This window comes from Bos javanicus, chromosome 9, assembly GCF_032452875.1.
Source record: "Bos javanicus breed banteng chromosome 9, ARS-OSU_banteng_1.0, whole genome shotgun sequence".
Taxonomy (NCBI): Eukaryota; Metazoa; Chordata; class Mammalia; order Artiodactyla; family Bovidae; genus Bos; species Bos javanicus.
This window is the reverse complement of record NC_083876.1, coordinates 98942934-98964520: the sequence shown is the minus strand read 5'-3', so window position 1 is coordinate 98964520 and position 21587 is coordinate 98942934. Positions and strand designations below refer to the sequence as shown.

General features: G+C 36.5%; 1 protein-coding gene across 13 annotated transcripts in view; it reads right to left on the bottom strand.

The window, feature by feature from the left end:
• Positions 1-21587, bottom strand: part of QKI (QKI, KH domain containing RNA binding) — a 156081-nt gene that overhangs the window by 24922 nt on the left and 109572 nt on the right. For all 13 annotated transcript variants that reach the window (XM_061428516.1, XM_061428518.1, XM_061428517.1 and 10 more), the window contains one exon: positions 8689-8832. In XM_061428516.1, coding sequence (XP_061284500.1) covers positions 8689-8832 — 144 coding nt within the window. The remainder of the gene's footprint in view (positions 1-8688; positions 8833-21587) is intronic.

The window sequence follows — 21587 nt, the reverse complement described above, 5'->3', positions numbered from 1 at the left end:
CTCAACATTCAGAAAACTAAGATCATGGCATCTGGTCCCATCACTTCATGGGAAATAGATGGGGAAACAGTGTCAGACTTTATTTTTCTGGGCTCCAAAATCACTGCAGATGGTTACTGCAGCCATGAAATTAAAAGACGCTTACTCCTTGGAAGAAAAGTTATGACCAACTTAGACAGCATATTAAAAAGCAGAGACATTACTTTGTCAACAAAGGTCTGTCTAGTCAAAGCTATGGTTTCTCCAGTAGTCATGTATGGATGTGACAGTTGGACTATAAAGAAAGCTGAGCGCTGAAGAATTGATGCTCTTAAACTGTGGTGTTGGAGGAGACTTTTGAGAGTCCCTTGGACTGCAAGGAGATCCAGTCAGTCCTAAAGGAAATCAGCCCTGAATATTCTTTGGAAGGACTGATGCTGAAGCTGAAACTCCAATACTTTGGCCACCTGATGAGAAGAACTGACTGCTTGGAAGAGACCCAGATGCTTGGAAAGATTGAAGGCAGGAGCAGAAGGGGATGACAGAGGATGAGACGGTTGGATGGCATCACGGATTCAATGGACATGAGTTTGAGCAACCTCCGGGAGTTGGTGATGGACAGGGAGGCCTGGCGTGCTGCAGTCCGTGGGGTCGCAGAGAGCTGGACACAACTGAGCAACTGAACTGATAGACTGCTATCTATCCAAAAATACAGTGCTTTAATTATTTGTGAAAACTCTAGCTGGAACAATGATCCTGAAGCTGGTCTAATGCAGAATAAACAAACAGCACAGCTAACACTGTGGGTGGGGCATACAGGGAAACTGATGTAAAATTCTATTAAAATGTATTTAGTAGTTCCACTCTGCAAAAAAAAAAAAAAAAAAAGCACCTTTCAATTCCTGAAAGAACTTTTCTCTCTCACCACATTTAACAAGAAGTATACACCGACTCCCATCAGAGAGCCTTACACTCAGCCTGTATCATGTCATGCCATTGTGATTCCAGGACTTCTAGCACTTCCACGATGGTCTTTGTATTCCACATTTAAATGAGATTTTCGGAAAGTCTTACTTATAGTTGGGTCTAGTTTAATTAAGGTTTAACAACAATCTCAGAAACACAAAATCAGATTCAGATAACTACTCTGATATATTAATACAATTTATATTAGTAAAGATTAAACTATAAAATTCATTTATTATACTTTAAAAATATTTATTTTATACTTTCTCATCTGAATTAAAGAATCATCATGTGTAACTTGCATCTACAATTTCAGGCCACGAAGGTTATTTAACAGCAACCAATTTTTCCCTTTCCTTACAAAACTATAATCTTGTGGCTTGAAAATGTTAACAGATGCCCCCCGATCACCCAGAGGAACGTATTCATTGTGTGAGTAAGTCTCACATTTAGAAATTTTAAATACCTAAATTTCACTGAATGTTTTTTCTGGAGAGCAGATATAAAGCACCAAATGCAAGAACTATCACTATTACTGATACCTTGAGGACGAATGAGGTTAAACAAGCTTAGAGAGATATTCATCACCTGAGGCGTTTAAGGCAACATTTCCTCACTAAAAAGTCATTACACTAAAACCCAGATCTGTGGAGAGACAGGGAAAGACAGAGCTCTCTCTGCAAGTTATTTACATGCAACCTAAATAATCCTATTTACAAGTATGAGTACCTCATCTGATTTCCAAAAAGCTTTAAATGTTCATCTTTGTGTGACAAATATGAGAAGTGTAAAGATACCTCTTTATTATATGCCCTAAGCAAAAAATTAATCTTATATTAATGTTTATTAAAACAAAACACTTAATAGCATTACTTGAAGATATATTTAACTTAGGAAGACAAACTTATGTTTACAATTTTCACTTTTTTCTCCAGAGATCTGGAACAAAATATTTTTCCTTAAATTTGTTTACTGTACTGTATTTAGTGAAAATACAAGCCTTAATAACAGGATCATCCACATGGCAGCATGGATCAGCTTATTCTAATGAAGAATGTAAGAAGCTATCAGCCTTCTGTACAGTCTTGCCTATATAAGAGGAAGCAAGGACTGGTTCCTTTCAAACCTGTAATTTATGAGTTTATTCAAACCCGCCAAATTGTTTTACGTAAACGCCTCTCACATTTAAAAATTCCCATGGCAACTCATTTAGTTTGGCAGACAGGAAGACCCAAATTCAATCCTTTTATCCTGCAGCTAAACCATTACAATGGTAATTCTGCTCTGACACTCTGAAGAGACTGCTAATTACTGTACTCTGGGTCCCTAGACAGATTTCCCATTCAGATTAAAATGGTTGTGCAAGGCAGAAAAACAGCAGCAACACCCTCCGTACATGAGAGACGGTCTCTCACGTTACAGCTCTATCAAGGGGCGAGTGCATTACAGCTGGATCTTTTAATCCTTCTTTCCCAATAACACGAAAAGGAGGCCAACGATACCACAGACTTCAATTATTGATCCTTTGGTCAAGAACTAAATTAACAATTCAGTTTAAAACGTGCACTTTAAAAACAGACTGTGCTATCTCCAAAGTCATCACCTCTCTAGAATTTTATTTAGTTTTATTCATCTTTTAGTGCTACATGTGAGCTTTTGGTTTTGTTGATTTTCTCTATTTGTTCCTTTTCTGTTTCACTGATTTCTGCTTTTTTATCTTCTTTCTACTTGATTTGTTTTTATTTCCACAGCTTCTTAAAGGTGGACTATTAGTGACTTATGACCTTTCTTTTATACTTTTGAGACCTTTTATTTATGCTAAAAATATTTTCTCTGAATAATGCTTTAACTGCATCCCAAATATTATGTGGTATTTTTATTACCATTCACTTCACAGTATTTCCTATTTTATTTCATGATTTCTTCTTTGACTTATGAGTTATTTCGAAATGTTTCCCAATATTTGGGACTTTTAAATTTATCTTATTGTGACTGACTGGTAACTGAATTCTGTTTCCAAAAAATGCTTTCTGTTAAGATTTTATTCTCTTTGAATTAGAGTGCATTTTTGTACTATTTCATCATACTGTCTGTTTTGGTGAATATCACTTTTACACTTAAAAAGCACATGTATTCTGCGGTACTTGTTTATGTGTTTTATAAATGTCATTTAGGTGAAGTAAGTGAAAGTCACTTAGTCATGTCTGACTCTCTGCGACCCCATGGACTATATATAGTCCATGGAATTGTCCAGGCCAGAATACTGGAGTGGGTAGGCTCTCTCTCCTCCAGAGGATCTTCCCAACCCAGGGACTGAACCCAGGTCTCCCACACTGCAGGCAGATTCTCTACCAGCTGAGCTACAAGGGAAGCCCAAGAATACTGGAGTGGGTAGCCTATCCCTTCTCCAGGGGATTTTCCTGACCGAGGAATCGAACTGGGGTCTCCTGCATTGCAGGCAGATTCTTTACCAACTGAGCTATCAGGGAAGCCCCATTTAGATGAAGGTGGTAGATAATGTTCAAGTCTTCTTTCCCATTTTTCCCCTGAATTACTGAAAGATTATAAAGACCTCCATTCGTTGTAATAATGTGTGTATCCTAGCGTGTTCTCCTTGAAGGCACTGAAATGGCAGTTTAGACGTGTGCACATGTGTGCATGTATAGCTCACACAACCTACATGAACAGAGTAGACCTTAAAAAGATAGAGTATTGTGACCAACTTCAAGATGAAAAATTTACCAACTCAGATGACAAAGACAAATTTCTTGAAAAATACAAGAACAGGGAAATAAACTAAGTTCAATATTTATTAATATGAATGAAATGGGATTTGTAATAAAAGCCTTTCCACAAAACCAAAAGAAAAATACAAGTCACAGATTAGAATATTTGTCCAATAAAGGATTCATTTTCAACACATAAAGAATTGCTTTAACACTAAAAAGTAAAAAAGACAAGCCAAGAAGAATGATAGAAAGATTTAAGATACTTCATCAAAGAAAATATATGAATTCTCAAGAAGCATATTAAAAGATGCTCCATATCATTTGTATTCACAGAAATAAAAATTAAGTGAAAGGAGAAACAACCTGTGGCTTATGTATACAATGGAATGCTAATTATCAATCAAAAGGACAACCCACTGATACATGCAACAGCATGGATCAAACTCAAAAGAGCCAAGCTGCATGAAAGTACAAAGAAAGGAAATCTAGAAAAAGCGAACTGATTTAAAAGAGGCAAATTCATACAACCAGAGAGTAGAATGTTGGTTGCCAGGGGTTAGGGAAGAGGTGACGTCCATCAAACGGCACGAACTCTCAGTTATGAGATGAATAAGTTCTGGGGATTTAAGGCACAGTATAGTGGTTACATTTAATTAATACACTGTACTCCTGAAATTTGCTAAGAGTGGATTATACACAAAAAACCAATGAGTATATGAGATGATGGATGCTAACTTGATTGTGATGGTAACTTGGTAATCTGAATTGATGGCAAAAGGGCTAAGAGAAAACTTTTTAGGGTAATGGAAACCTTGACTGTAGTAGTGGCTGTAAATATACACAGTTGTCAAGGGTCAAACTGTACATTTAAAATTAATGAGTTTTTATTTGTGTGAAAAAAGAAAAAGTTCCTGAAGAAGAGCCTTTTTTTCATGTCTTCAAAATGGCTATGCTTCAGAGTTAAAAAGACTGCTCTTATGTATTTAAATCAGACCCATCAGTTTATAGATCATTCCTCAAACAAGTATCTCTATAACACTAGATGGTGAATACACTCTCAGAAAAAAAATTCTGATGGTCAATTAAATTTGGAAATGGTTTCTACCAGAGATTCACAATACTTACATTTACGGCTTTCTTTTATCCAGAATACCTATGAAAAGTACCTTATGAAATATAGTTATGGAACTGCCACTGTCCTAAACATTAAACATCCTGCTTTAAATAACTTTCTATACCCTTAAAGCTCTAAAATACAGTCAACCTGGAATAAATATTTGTTAATCTGAATACAATACTAGAAGAGCTACACTTGGATAGCTATTGGCATCTTAAATTTACCAGATTCAAAACTGAGTTCCAAGTAATCTCTTCAAAATCTATTCCTAACACACCCTTCATCAGAGTAACAGCAATTATATCCTTTCAGTTGTTCAGGCTAAAAATTTTGGTATCATGCCTGACGCCTTGCTTTCTAACATCCCATAGATGATCCATTAGCAAATCCTGCCAGTTTCACTTTAAAAATATGCTTAGAAATGAGACCATGACTCACTTCTGTGGCTACACTGACCCAACCCATCATCACCTCTCATCTGAATTAATTCAAGAGTCCTGGAACTGGCAAACTTTTTCTGTAATATACCAGACAGTAAATGGCTTTTCTGGGCATATGGTCTCTGTGGCACTTACTCAACTCACCACTGGAGCTCAGATGCAGCCACAGACAATATGTAAACGAAGAAGCATAAGCACGGCTGTGCTTCAATAAAACTTAAGACAATGCAATTTGAATTTTATATAATTTTCACATTTCATGAAGTATTATTCTTCTTCAAATATTATTCTTCTGATTTTTTCCCCCTGGTCATTAAAAAATGTAAAAACCATGCTAAGCTCATGGGCTATTCAAACCCAGTGGGAGGCTGGTTTTGGCCCACGGGCCTTAATTTGTGAACTCCTATGACAGCTTCCTTTCTTTCACATTGTGTGATTTATTCTGTTTTAAACAGAGCAGACCAGTAATCCTTACTAAATATTAATCAGATCATGTCATTCCCTTCTCCTTAAGCACGCCAATGGTTTCTACTTAGAGAGCTCAGTCCTGTCTGACTCTTTATGACCCCATGGACTGTAGCCCACCAAGCTCCTCTGTCCATGGGATTCTCCAGGCAAGGAGACTGGAGTGGGTTGCCATGCCCTCCTCCAGGGGATCTTCCCAACCCAGGTTCCCCAAACTGCAGGCAGATTCTTTACCATCTAAGACACCAGGGAAGCCCACCCATTCTAGACCAAAAGCCACGGTTCTTAAAATGGTTAACAAGGCCCTGTACAATAATTAATCAATTGTCATAATATATACATGAGGATACTAAGACCAAATTTAATTAAAAGTAGGTTCAGATATTCTGTTAAAAAAGGCAAAAAGAAATGGAAATTTAGTCTACAGCCATACCACCCTGAACGTGCCCAATCTTGTCTGATCTCAGAGGCTAAGCAGGGTTGGGCCTGGTTGGTACTTGAATGGGAGAAATGGAAAGTTATAGCACATTACGGTATCAGTGTGGTGGGAATAAAGGAAATGAAAACATCTGATAACAGAACATGAGTAAATTAACATACAAGTTCTCTGTAAGGATCAAATCTATGTTAAAGTGATTTGAACATATAAAGATAAGAGATCACAATTTCCCAAAATACTGTGTATGTGTAAGCACATTAGGTAAATGCTAAGCAAAAACTGTAAGTTCAGCCAAGAAATTTAACAGCCTCATTTATTTTGAAAGGCTCACAGGAAAAGTGTGCGAATTATTATCTGAATAAAAAAACAAGCACTAAAATTTCATCTGAGTTTTCTAATTACAATAAACCAGTTCAACACGCGTATCTAAAAGCCTAAGTTTTACATATATAAGATTAACAATTAATCTATTAAAATGCCATTTGTCTAATTACAAAATAGTATTTTATCAAAGGGTTAGATTAAATTAGTAACTTTCTCATAGAAGCTTAAAGAAACAAAACTAAAGGAAAGCGTGCAGCAGCGCACTGCAACGTGGCCTAATAAACAGAAATGACCGACACATCCTAGCCTAAATACTCAGCTAAAACCAACAGTCCACACTGTAAAACTCCGTAAGAAGCATACAAACTATAGTTTTTTTAACCCAACTAAAAAAACACAAACCACAAATAAGAATCACAAGTTCCTAACAATTTCAAGTAACTAATTTTCTCACAGGAGCCACTTAAAATAAGAAGGCTATCATTACATCTTCCTATAAAACCTCTGCTTAATGTTCTATCTATATGCTTAGTAAAATCCTAAAATTAATTATTTCACAAACATTTTCCTTCTCTGACTTTTAAAGTTTTCTCAACTACCTATACTTTGTTTACAATTAAGACTGCTTCTTCAGCGTACAACAAGGAGTTCCAGACAAGGTAACTCACTGGTTACCCTGCTTTCCAGAGGAGTGATGTGTCCAATCATTGATTATCTTTATACAGTTTTTTCAAACAAACAAAAAAAACCACTCTTACTAATTTCTGAGAATCAATTGAGTGGGTTAAGACTAAAAGTGAAAAGAGAGATTTATTTTAACTGGGTTGGCAAGAATTTGTCTTCAAGAAATACAGTGGAGGCAGATTTACATCAATAGTTCTTTTCTGTCAAGGATAACCTGTCCCCAAAGATGAGCAAAATCAGGGCACTCATCAATAGTCCTTATCTGTCAATGAAGATGATGTGATTTCCACAAAATGTTACACTGTGTTTATAAAAGTATATTGAAGATCTCAAGAATCTAAAGGAGGTATAGTTCAGATTTATGGAAATGAGATTGAACAACTAACTGTACCTATGATAAAAAGATCATCTTTAGTAGATATTTCATAGTAACACATGAAGACTTGCCAGACTGGTTACACTATATGTAACTGAAGAAATGACTTTTCTCTAGTTATGCATGGTTTATTTTGTGACTGAAGAAACAAAAGAGACTAAAACAAACTAATTATTCAAATCAAAGAAACATTTGAAATAAAAAAAACAGTACTATCCAGCATAAACAATTCTGTCAGGTAAAGTCACTACAACTCTACAGATTAAGTGTGATCATCTCAAAACCCCTATTACAATACTTTTGCAGTGAAATTAAAAACTGCTAAGGCTTGTCTGAGTTCCTGTGCTTGCTGGGAGAAGGGGGGTCGGGAGGGGGGGCTTGGGTGGTGGGAAGGAACTTACTGTAAGGCTGTTTTGAAACCCCAATTTGAATTTAAAAGGTTTGAACTCTGAACAGTAAGTTATGTGTGGTGTTATGCAAACTGATGGAAATACATTCAAATTATCAAAATTAGAAAAATTAGAATCAAATCACAAGGAATATAGGTACAAGGATACTGGAATTTCCCAGGCAAGAACACTGGAGTGGGTTGCCATTTCCTACTCTAGGGGATCTTCCTGATCTGACCCAGGGATGGAATCCGGGTCTCTCGTGTCTCCTGCACTGATAAGTCGGTTCTTTACCACTGTGCCACCTGGGAAGCCCACGGAATCCATAGGCAACACAGGTAATGCACTCCTACTAACACAGATCACCCAACAGAAGTATTAGCTCGTGTGGACTTCGTGTACACTCACTGCTTGTTTGCAATGAGAAACTGATCTAAAAGAGAGACAAAGCTTTCATCAGCCCTACTTGATGACGGACCTACATTTTTACTCCGTAACAGACTGATGCAAAGGTAACCACACTTTTGAAAAACAGGCCACTGATTCGGTTTGCTCCACTTCACAAAAAATAAACAGGGAGCAGACTTTCCCATTTAAGAAATGGAGCACTGTCTGTCTCTTATTCTATAGCAAATGACTTGTAAATTATTTTTATATTTTGTGCTTAAAATTTTGAACAAATAATAACCTATTCTTTATTAACATAAACATTATAATAATTAAAACATTAACTGAAAAAGATCTTGGGCCTAAATCTAAGATTTGGAAATTATTACTTACTGCAGGTACCAGTAATTTCTTCACTTCCTCAACAGCTCTCTTCAGTTTGATCTCTGCTCTGTTTTGAGCATCTTCCACAGTGATCAGTACATGTAAATCTTCATTGAGATGCTCCCAATTAGGCTTGCCTCGATTTTGCTCCTCCTAAAAAATTTACAATGCACACGATTACAAATTTTTCTTTCAAAGAGACAGCACATCTTTCTATCCATAATAATGACCTGCTGCAATCATTAAGCTATGCTTGCATTGTTTTGCTATGAGTAAATAAAAGGTCACTGAGGTCAATTTAAGCAAGTCACCTGTCAAGGCCATGTGGCTAGTAACTTGCCAAATTTAGGAACTGAATCAACATCTTCATTCTCAAATTCAGCAGTTTTCCCATGTTGTTGCAACTGCTTTTAGTAACATTGGCTGAATTCAAGAACAGGAAAAGTATTTTACCAACAGACATTATTGTGTAGACAAATGCCATTTGTTTTAAGCATTTCAAGTAATGAGTATGGAACCATTTCATTATAAAATACTAACAAGGAATAAATGTAACGATACTTTTAACTGTAGTTCTATCAGACCTTACTTTAAAAACGGTGAGGTGTACAGTCACTCTTTTAACCATACCATCATAAACACTAGTTTTAGCAGAGAACATCTGCATTTCATTTCCCCTGTGTCTTCAGATGACCCAGTGATCCCCAGGTAAAAAACACTGTCAAGCTACAGGAAAGATTGGCCATACTTTCCTTTCAGCTAAAATATAATCATTTCAGAGCTGCTTCTTGCCTTAAGCTTTAGAGATAATATACAAATATATTTGTAAGTATTTCATAAATATAATTTTAATAATTAAAAACAATATCAACATGAATATCAAAATGGTATAAATAAATGCATATGGTTCAGTGCAATGTACCACACATAAACAATGAACAATACTTTTTTTTGAAGTTTCATCTATAAGTATTCTGTTTACTGAATTGTGAATACTATTTACTGAATTCTTCCAATCAAAGAAAAATAAACTGGTTATTAAAAACAAACAAAAAAAAAGTTTTCTACCACAACTCACATGTTTGCAGAGGTCATGCCAGGGAAAAGAAATATATGGAACTCAGACAATAAGGATAGAAATGAGTTCTTAAAAAAAGTTAATGCTTCTCTTTATTTTCTATTAATATCATTAAGTGTGAAAAGGCACCCAAGTGTTGTGAGGGGAAATGGGAAACCAAACAAAGCACAGCAGCCTGTGGTCAGCCACCTGTGTGCTCCCAAGGAGTGAATTCAAGGAGACAGCATAGCACACTCACCAGGTGCCACAAAGTACTTGGAAGCTTCAAGGGAAACAGCAATAGTCGATGTCTGTCAGACACCATGCAACCTTTGAGTTTAAAATATTTGTCTTTATCAGCATTAGATCATGCTACATTCCTTTTGATGATGTCTTATCTTTGCAATGCTAGGTTTTCAGTGCTTGCTGTAATAAAAAGCCATGTCCATGCAAAATCAGTGTGGAACAGGAAGAGGGTGGTAGTGTCCAGTTTGAGAATCTGAACAGTACCCAAGAGAAAAACAAATCCATTAATAAATAATGTGGTTGTTTATAAATAAAATTTAAACAAAAATTTCAATTTAAGTTGTTTTGATAAACTAAGCTGTTTGGGAAGTAACCATTTAAAAATGGGAAGAAAAACTCTTCAGCATTTTTTTTTGCCAAGGGGACACCATGAAAAACTGAGAGACTCAAGGAGTCAGTGAATCAAGGAACTGGGAACCTCATGGCTATCTGTGTGCCAAATACAAAGTGTGCAGACACACCTCTACTGTAACAATAAAAAGCAATTTTAAAATCCAGAGTTTAATTTTTATGTTGAAAAACATTGACAATGTCGTCTCACTGAAATTTATATCTGATCAATTTTTTCTATAAAAAGCTAAATAAAACTTTTTATAGAAGTTTTTATAGAAGTGATCACTTTTTATAAAAGTGATAAAGTTCTGTGTGTTTATGTTTTAATGAACCTAAAAGTATCTCCACATCCATACAAATAAGCAATGTCTGCTTTGGGCCAAGATAAAGTAACATCAACAAGGTTCACTCTCATGTCTAAAAACAACCAAAAAGGAGGAGGATAGTGAGGTTGAGGATGGGAAGCCAACATACGATCGTCCAGGCTTCCTGGCCTGGGAAGCTCGAGGCTGCAGCCCTGGGAAGGGTGCCAGGCTGCCTCTCTGAGTGGAGAAGACTAACCTTCGAGACCCAGGAGGGCACAGCAGCTAGAGCTCACCTAAACCAGTATTGGGAAAAGGAGCTGCACAGAGAGTGGAGGGCCTCCCTAGTGGCACAGACAGTAGAGTCTGCCTGAGATGCAGGAGACCTGGGTTTGATCCCTGGGTTGGGAAGATGCCCTGGAGAAGGGAACGGCTACCCACTCCAGGATTCTGGGCCTGGAAAATTCCATAAACAGAGGAGCCTGGCAGGCTAAAGTCCATGGAGTCGCAAACAGTTGGACATGACTGAGCGACTTTCACTTCACTGCACTTCGAGAGTGGAAATCTGCATAAGCATTCAACTGAACACTGCTCAGCACATATGTGGGAGGAAATACCAGAGGCCAGAGAAAGAACCGATCAAAGGATTCAAGATAGGAAACTTTATGACACACAGGACACTGGGACAAGTACACAGAGGTCTCGCCTCCTGAGTGGAAAACAATTAGTCAGCAGTGTAAGCAGTACCGTGCCAGCAGTGCCTAAATAAATACTCAAAGAAGACCTAAAAGGATCCAACTGTCTCCAATTTAACTGTGTCCCAGAACAAAGTCCAAGAACAGCTATACGAAGATGAAATATCCACCCAACAAGGTAAAATCCACACTGTGTGTGCTCAGTCACTCAGTTGTGTCCAATTCTCTTGTGACTTCATCGACTATAGCCTGCCAGGCTCCTCCATCCATGGGATTCTTCTCCAGGCAAGAACACTGGGGTGGATTGCTTTCCTTCTCCAGGGGATCTTCCTGACCCAAAGACTGAAACTGCATCTCCTGTGGCTCCTGCATTGGCAGGCGAATTCTTTACCAATGAGCCACATGGGAAACCCTAAAATTCACACTATCTGGCATCTTATCAGAAATTAACAGGTAAAGGAAGAGAAAAAGGAAACATATAAGAAAAAAAACCAAAACCTACGACTGACATAATGTTATAATTAGTAGACAAAGACACTAAAAAAGCATATGTATGTGTATATTATTAATGTATACAGATACTAACACAAGGACAACTGAGGAACATTTATAATCCAAAATATTTCAGAAAGGCCTAAGAATGAAAACTACACTTGGTAAATGATACTCTTAATAAATTCAACAATTTAAGTACCAGTTAAAACTACAAAAATAAAAGAAAGTTATACTTATCCTAGGGTTTGCTTATGGTTTCTAAAACACTGAGAGACAAAAACCGTGAAACTAATGGAGTTGTGTACTTTCACTCCTTCCTAAAATTCTTCTGAAACACTGTAGAGTTTTAAATGCACGAACTAACTTATGAGAAAGAAGAAAATGGAAAAGGAAAAATTTGGAAACTATACTAGAAAGCAGATGGCTAAGTAGTCAGGGTATTAGCTGACCCAGGCAAGAAGAAATTCACTTACACTCTAGAGCCTCCATAAAGCCTCAGGAAATCGGCAGCGGTGGAAGTGGTTTAAGGGTGGAGCTAAGACTGGAAAACTGGCTAACTTCTCTCTCCACATCCCCATTCCTTAAATAGCTGGCAATCCAGCACTTCCTTATTTCTAGCTGTATACTAGAAATGTATCCCTAAAGATTTCCATATTCTGGAACTGGGTTTTGAAGGGCAGGTGACAGGACCCTTCAAAACACTGAAGGCTGAGGTGTCTAGCCTTCTTTCACTCTACCCTCAGCCCGCACACTGGGGGCCAGAGACCAGAAGACTTCTCTGGAAAGTATGGTCAACCCAACTACAGAAACTGCCTGAAGAAAGCAATCACTGGGCAAGGAGAAGAAAAACTCAAAAGTCCTCAGAGTTAACAAAGGACACTGCATCCTAGAAACAAGTAAAACATGCTATTAAAGGAATTCAAAACATAAAAAGGAATTCTTGAAACTTAAATATGACAGTAGAAACAAACAAACAAAAAAACATGGCAGAGGTGCTTGAAGATAAAAAGTGAATTTTCTTTCCAAGTAAAGAGTAAAGCCAGAGGTGGAAAATGGCTGAACAATAGGAGAATAGGTAACATAAAGATTAGGGAACTAACACAAGAGGTCACAACGATGAATGGCTGATGTCTCACCATGAAAAAAGAAAAGAAGCAGAAGGGAGAAGAGTCATCAACATAACACATATTTTAAAACAAAATTGATAACAGTTTCCAAATGTAAAGGGCCCAGTAACTTCTCATCATAATGAAAAAGTGAGATAAAAACAAAACAACAACAAAAAATCAATTAGGGGTAAGGTGAGCACAAAATGCAGCAATAGAGAATGAATACCAAAACAATCTCTTTAAACAGTAGGAAGTGACTGTGAGCAGTGGTGTTTGTTAGAAAGCAGAGAAGGTATTTTCTACATCAGGCTTTATAGAATTGCATACTTTTAATCTGTGAGTGTATTAAACTCATTTTTAAAGAGGTTTTAAGATCATTCTATGCAGAAGCCACCTTTATACAATTGTAATCCATTCTAACTCAGGAAGAGTGAAGTAAATTCTGTCAACAGTGAATCTGAGCCAAGTCATTATTCAATATACAAATATAATTTCTCCCTCTATTCTCTTTTTGTTTCTCCAACAGATAACAAAGGCAATCTGGGATTGGCAAGTCAATAAAAGATACCCAAAAAGGTTTTCTTTTACTATAGACAAACAAGAGAGAGAGTAAAATTATAGTGTCTACTCCTATATCCTAGTGTACCTGCAGTTAAGAAGCCACTCCCGAAATCTCTCACTTTCCTAATTTGGGACAAAAAAAAAAAAAAAAAAAGGGATGCAATGAAGCAGAGAGGACTGATGGCAAAATGGAGACACACCAAAGGTGGTGTATCTCTTAGAAACTGTGGTTGAGGCATTAATTTCTTTTTACAGTCATATTTTAATAGTACTTCAGAAATAAACAGCTGAGAAACTGATGTGAAAAAAATAGCTCATTGCAAATTATTATAATTTCTGTTTTATACTCACCCAAAGAATTTCATATAACTTGCCACCAAATCTTCAGCAATATACAATAATATGGCGTTTTTTGTATCCACATATTCCAAAATTTATACTTCCAGTACATTCCTTACTGCTAGACCTCCAAATTCAACTGCGCACTGACAAGTGTCTGTCAGTGTCTGTAAAGCACTCAACATGTCCAGCTCATTCTTTTCTCCAAACTAGTCCACAGTTACGTCTCAGCTGTTATTGATCCTGAATGAGCTTTCTGAGTTCTTTGTGAATTTTTAATACTTCAGAACAAGGACCAACTAACTGGTTTTGTGGGAAGTCTGAAACACAGTTATAAGCTTCCTTCGGTCCTCACAGAGAGCTGCTGTGCATTCACCCGTGCATTTCAATCCACACTAACTTCAGACACCATTTCCTGATTACATTTTCTCCAGGTTGTCAACAAGCTGGCCTATTCACAAACACGGATTCTCACACCCACAAACTTTATGCAACTGATCACCCATGTCCAGAATGTTTTCTTTAATACTTACTTTTATCCTTTATTTTTTATAGTACTACTCTACTTGTGTAGTACTATAACTGATAGTTATCTGTGCACTGTCTCTAGCTATTAGATTTACTGAAATGAACAACTGAGCTTTTATTGTTGATGAGCATCACTAAAATCATACTGTTTCCTCACAGTGCTGTGCTGTATTCATTACTACTGTGTCTGCCCAAATAAGTCTCCAGTTTCCCTTGATCATTTGTCTATTTCTGGGCCTGCTTCTACTTGACCTCTTATTTAAGTAGCAAGCTAACGTTTGAAAATTCTTACACCCCTAAATTTTATTCTTGGTCTCTTACTTTTCTTCTAGTCAACTCACTCAGATTTTCTAGGATAATGTTCATGAGGTCTGATTTTCATATCCTACAAAAGACAGCGCTTTTCCTTTATTCTATCAGTTCAATATTACCTTGTTACAACATATCAGAAGAACGCAGTTAACAAAAAAAAGTCAGTCTTTGCAACTGCAAGACTAAATTTATATATCTTAATATAATAAAATGACAGCAAAGGCAAGTTATTTATAAACAATTACAATGTGTACAAATAAGAACAAAGCTCAAATCACTGATCTTGGTTTTTTTATTTAAGGTAGTCTGAAATGACAAGACAGCATTCAAGGAAATGGAATGCATCTTAATTTATATGGTAAATTAAAGTTTAGTAACATATAAAACGATTCTATATCATTCACACCTGACTATGAAGCATGGACACAATTACCAATAATACTTTATTATGGTTTATATTCTTGGCAAGTCTACTATCAAAAAACACATTTCAAGTAGCTCTGAGTCTTTCATGTGATGACAAAGAAATTCAGGAATGAAAATGATGATGATACTACCTACCTTCCTGCTTGCCAAGTGCCACACTGAACAATCAAACATGTCCCCTCACTTAGTCGTCCCAGCAGTCCTGAGACTGCGGTCCCAGTCCTCTCCTTCCCTCACAGGTCGGGGAGGAGGTTAAGGCGGTAAGGCTGCCCCAGACACACAGACACACAGGTTCTACAGGGAGTGCTTCAGAGCCTGCTACACTTCCTAGAGCATGATATCGCCTACACGAGAGCCTAAAACTAAGTAAACTGCCTTAAAATAGCACCACAAATTAGTGAGAGTGATAAATTAGTGAAAGACACAGAACACTGAAGTCTTGACACTTAACAATTTTTTCTACTCTGATCATTTTACCTTTAAACATTTGGGTGGGGGAACATGTATTTTAAGCACAGCTTGTTCTCATAGAATTTTAGAGCTGGTAGGGAATTTGGATGCAGATAAAGAAACAGATTAACAGAGATGACTTGGTAAATTTATTTTGTGTTCTTCCCCCCTAATTCCAAGTCATATGCTCTTTCTCCATCAATGAATTCCTGGTTGAGTCACACACCGTATCAATAAATAGCAGAGAATAGCTGGTAAAACAGATTTCTTACACCGACAAATATGCTTTTCTCCTAGAAGAGAGAAATGCCTACCAAATTTCAATGACACAAATACACAAAAATGATAAACCTGTGGCCACTTACACAGAATTCTTCTAATCATTACAGTTTTCAATAGGGGAAGATGAAAATTTGGTCTTAATATACAATGCACACATATACACCCAATGTCATTCCTAAGTTAGGGCTGATTAAATCACTGTTGTGAAATAAGCTTTAAGCATTACTTTTCAATAAAACATCACCCATTTCACTTGCTACAGTGATATAAAAATATTCAGTAAAAAAATTCCTCAAAACCTGAGAAACTACTTTTGTTTTTGATTAAAAACAAAACCAAAAAAAAACCTCAATGAGTCACTGACCTCTGAAATTTAAAATTATGCTCTAATTACAATATCTGTTTGAACAACAAAGTAATTGTATAACATGAAGAATCAGAACACAATGATTGCCCCAACATTGCTGACAGACTCTTTTAATTATACATTCGTAGTCAGGCAAATGAGCACAAGACTTCTCTCCCTATTGCGCTCTTAATGTGGAACTTCATACCCAAAATCTTCTAGAAAGGAATTCTGGAAAGTGCTTCGTATTTAAACAAACCAAGGTTTCAATAACCCATTTATAAATAATATAAATAATATAAAACATTTTAAGCCAAGTGATAAAGCCTAACATAACTATCTCCAGTTGTACATACAATCTTAAATCAGTATCAGTTCAAGAAATGTACACTGAGGAATATTTCTTGATATATATATATATATATCAATATATATATAGATATATATAATTATATAATAATTTCATTATATATAATGAAATATATATAATTATATGTAATTGTTCACTGACTAACTCCGGTTATAAAGTTGACTTCAAAAAAATTTTTAACTTGAGTAAAACAGGAATCATGTTCTCAAAGCAAGTTATTTTCTAATAATATATAGAGATTAGAAAGTGAAGTCGCTCAGTCATGTCCAACTCTTTGCGACCCCATGGACTGTATGTAGTCTACCATACTCCTCCGTCCATGGGATTTTCCAGGCAAGGGTACGTACTTTTATTCAGTTTGTTGAAATCATTATCTAGGAATGTCTTTATAGGCAGTAGGTATTCTACAAAGGCTTATTAAATTTAGCATAGTGAAACAACTTGCTAAATTCAAAAAGGTGTCAGGTTAAGTCCTCATTCCAATTCTCATATATTAATTCCTCTAATTTAACTGTAATTACCGTGTATCAAGACCAAACTTAAGTATCACCAGTTATGGCCAATGTCCCCATCATGACCAAAATCAGTAAACTTTCACTAGAGCTGAGCTGTTTATAGTATCCATGCCCAATTTGGGAAGCTAAATATGATCTTGATGATGCCATAGGTCAGGCTGAAAAGAAGGAACTAAACAGTTTCCTACAGAAGGACAAAAATGACCAGGTGATTTTTAATTTCATTTTCCCCAAGTTTAAATATCAGTGGCTGCCTAATGCTTAAAAAAAAAAAAAAAAGACTCTGAGGAACTGGCTGGAAATCCTTTTGGAAACTTTGGGCTACGTTTCTGCTGCTAACGATCACTCACATACAAGTAGTTACTGTCTACGGAGGCATGAAGTGCTTCCACAAAGCATTAACAGAACCCTTTCACTATTCACATGAAACCTTGTACTGAATTTATTTCTTCCCCCATCTAGCAGACATAAAGATTATTAAAGGCAGAGATAAACAACCATTTGTCTTAGAATGTGATGTTTTAAAGTGTTAAATCTAAGTATTTACTTATTGACAGCAAATCAAGAAAAGAAGATTAAAAGTTAAAGATTACCATTTCTACTCATACCCATTTTATTTCCAAAATTGGCAAAAACTCAATTTCGGAAATCGCCTTTGAATAAAACATTTTCCAGGTCCTCTCAGACAAAATGGGAGTACAGGAAACATCTTATCGTTTGTTCTTTTGAATGAAGTCTTACTATCAGTTCAGTCGCTCAGTCGTGTTCGACTCTGCAACCCCATGGACTGCAGCACGCCAGGCCTCCCTGTCCATCACCAACTCCCGGAGTTTACCCAAACTCATGTCCATTGAGTCGGTGATGCCATCCAGCCATCTCATCCTCTGCCGTCCCCTTCTCCTCCCACTTTCAATCTTTCAAGTCTTATGTATATTACTATCTAAAAAGCTCCAAGGAATCTGAAATCAGACTCTACTCCTATCTTTTAGCACTGACCATAATAAGTGCCACATAACCACTCAATATATCAAACCATGCTCACAGAGCAAGCACGATACAAAAATGCACTCATAGCTAATATTATTATGAAGAAAAGCAACATAAAGTTAAAAAACTTTTTAAACCTTAGTAGAGGTAGTAGATATTATTATAATACCTGTTTCTCACTTGAAAATGACATAAACTAAAGGGCAGAAATCTGACTTACTCAATGTCACGCGGCTAAACTTCTCATTATACACTTTTGCCCTAAAGATTTTACAACAGTATATTAAGAAGACAAAAAAGGTTAACAACTGTAATATTTAAAGAACAACAATGAAAGAAGATTAAAATTTTTTCACACAAAACTGTAACAAGAAACAAGGTGAACATTTTGATAAAACCACCTACAGGATACCTTGCTGCCCTAAGCAAAGACCACTCCCAGGCCTGTGCTGGATGATCACTCTAAGGGCACAGCGAGTGAGTGGCAATGCCTGGTTCCCTATCACAGAGCTCCTGTTTCCTGAGGGAAGGTATTCAGAAAGCAAATTCTACAGATATTCAGAACAAAACAATTATTTGTTTAGTAGTGATAGTATTAGTTGCTCAGCCGTGTCTGACTCTTTGCAACCCCATGAACTGTAGCCCACCAGGTTCCTCTGTCCATGGAACTGTCAAGGCAAGAATACTGGAGTGGGTTGCCATTCCCTTCTCCAGGGCATCTTTCTGACCCAGGGATCAAATCCAGGTTTCTTACATTACAGGCAGAGTCTTTACCGTTCTAGCCACCAGGGAAGCCTCTTATTTCTCTAGATTATTTTAAAATATGATTTTTATATCCATTTGATGATATTCCTAGGAATTCATGATATTACCCTTAATCTTGGACAAAATATTTGAACCTTGGTCTCCTCATCTATAAAACAGAGGTAAGTTCTAACTGTGTTATGTTTGTACAGCACACAGAATAGTTGCCAGCATCTCCTAAGTGATGTTACCATGGTTTGAACAGGCTGCTATTTAAAATCAAAGAGTAAAATAAAAAGTTAAAAAAATAATAAAATCAAAGAGTAATAGAAAATTACAGGAAATGACCTATGAATATGGAGTAGGGATGACTGAACAATAGCAAATAAAATAGCATGACTAAAGTTATAATTAAAAAAAAAAAAAGCTGAAAAAAACTTTTGGGGATAAAGAGTACTAACTGAAGAAAATTAATTTTGTCAATAAAAATATATTAAACATATTAAATAAAACATGAGAGATTGTTTCGAAATACAGTTTTTAGGATAAAGAAGCTTAATAAAGATCCACCTGTAATCTCTGGGTTGCAGACTGGAGAAGAGCTCAGCTGATCACAGGACTGGACCGCCTTCCGTGTACGCTTTAGATTTGAAACAACATAAAGGAGGACAACCACAGTTTCCCAGAAATAGGAATAACCCATGATCTGTCCACCAGCTCTATACAAAGAGACTAATAGCAGTAAGAGGAATTTATAAAACATTAAATAACTGAAGAATAAGTTGAAATACTACTTCTTTAGTAATATTTTCCTACGTTACTCCCTCTATTAGAATTCACCTCCTCCACTTTGCTTCCTTCCATAGAACTTTATGGCTTTATATAATAATACTTTTAATACTGTAATACAGTCCTCTGCATCCAATATAAAATAATAAGCCTCAAGAGAGCAAGACAGGTGTCTTTTTAAAAAATGTATGCACAATGCATCTGTGCTGTTTTTCAGTTGCTAAGTCATGTGCAACTCTTTCTGACCCCGTGGCCAGGCTTCTCTGTCCTTCACTATCTCCAGAGTTTGCTCAAATTCATATCCATTGAGTCAGGGATGCATCCAACCATCTCATCCTCTGTTGTCCCCTTCTCCTGCTCAGTGTATTTTTAAATGCCTAAATAAGAGTTTGGTATTTAAACAGTAGCTTACTATTTTTCTGTTCTTACACCTCTGCACAGATATGAACTTGTACCTCTTTTATGATATTTTTAATCAGGTCTCTCAAATATTCAATGAACATGAATTTAAGCGAAATCCGGGAGATAGTGGAGGATAGAGGAGCCTGACATGCTGTAGTCTATGAGGTCACAAAGAGTTGGACATGACTTAGCCATTGAACAGCAACTCCTCCTCAAACATTTATCTGCATTTGTCTTATTTTATATGTATATATATTCTATAAACTAAATGCTGTATCACATACAAACTTACTACTAGTTTCTCAACATATATGCATGCTACCATAATAAACACAATACAAAGTCATTTAAAGGACATTATTAAATTCATACTAGGCTTGTTTACCATGATTATGTCTTTTCTTTACTCAACACATGCTAAACTACTGTTCATCTATATTAGAAATCACTTTCCTGACGTATCTGGCAAAAGGTTTTGTATACAGTAATAAGCATTGAAGAAGCCTTCCCTGGTGGCTCAGTGGTAAAAAGTCCACCTGCCAATGCAGGAGACATGGGTTCAATCCCTGGGTCGAGATTCCCTGGAGAAGGAAATGGCAATCCACTCCAGTATTCTTACCTGGAAAACGTCATGGAGAGAGAAGCCTGGAGGGCTACAGCCCATGGAATTGTGTCCAACTAGTTGGACATAACTCGGTGACTAAACAACAACAAGAAGCACTGCAGAAATATCTGGAATAAAACATTCTCTACCCACAGAAGTGAACAAGGCACATAATACAGTGAGGAGAGAACACAACCTGAATGCAAGCCTTACTTCAGGACCATATTTCAGTTATCTCAGTAATAACCTGGACCAACTCACTCATACATTCATTGATTTTTCAATAAATACTTATTAAGTTTTTCTACTACACAGAAGATACTTTCTTAGTGCACAAGGTTTATAACAGGTAACTGGACAAACATGCTAGCCCTTGAAAAGCTTAGAGGCCAGCAAGGAAGAAAGACATGAAATAAGTAATAACACAATAACTACTTACAACTGAGATGAGTGACAGACATCAAAGTTCACTCTGCTATAAGTGGACAGAAGCCGGACTGATCTAGGTTATATGATAAACATCTCATGAAACTTTACTTCCTCATTTGTAAAGGTTACAGGGTTGCTACGACTGAATGAAAAAAAGGATGTTGAAGGCAGTGACTAGCTCACAGTACCTCATACTTCTGCTATGTAACTCCTACTATTCTTATTCCTTCCCTAAGTCTTCTTAAAGACGGCTTTTCAGATAACAGGGATTTCCCTTAACTCCACTGCAGGACTTCCTTCCTGATATTATGTTAACATAAACAACCTTCAGGAAAGAACCAGTTCCTCAATTACAAAAGACTCTAAATTAAAGTCACAGTAAAAAAAAAATAAATAAAAGAAAGAAAAATAATAAATTAGGAATCAACGAACAATTCCTCCTGATTAAAAAAAATATAGGTTCAGTTCAGTTCAGTCCCTCAGTCATGTCCGACTCTTTGCAACCCCATGAATCACAGCACGCCAGG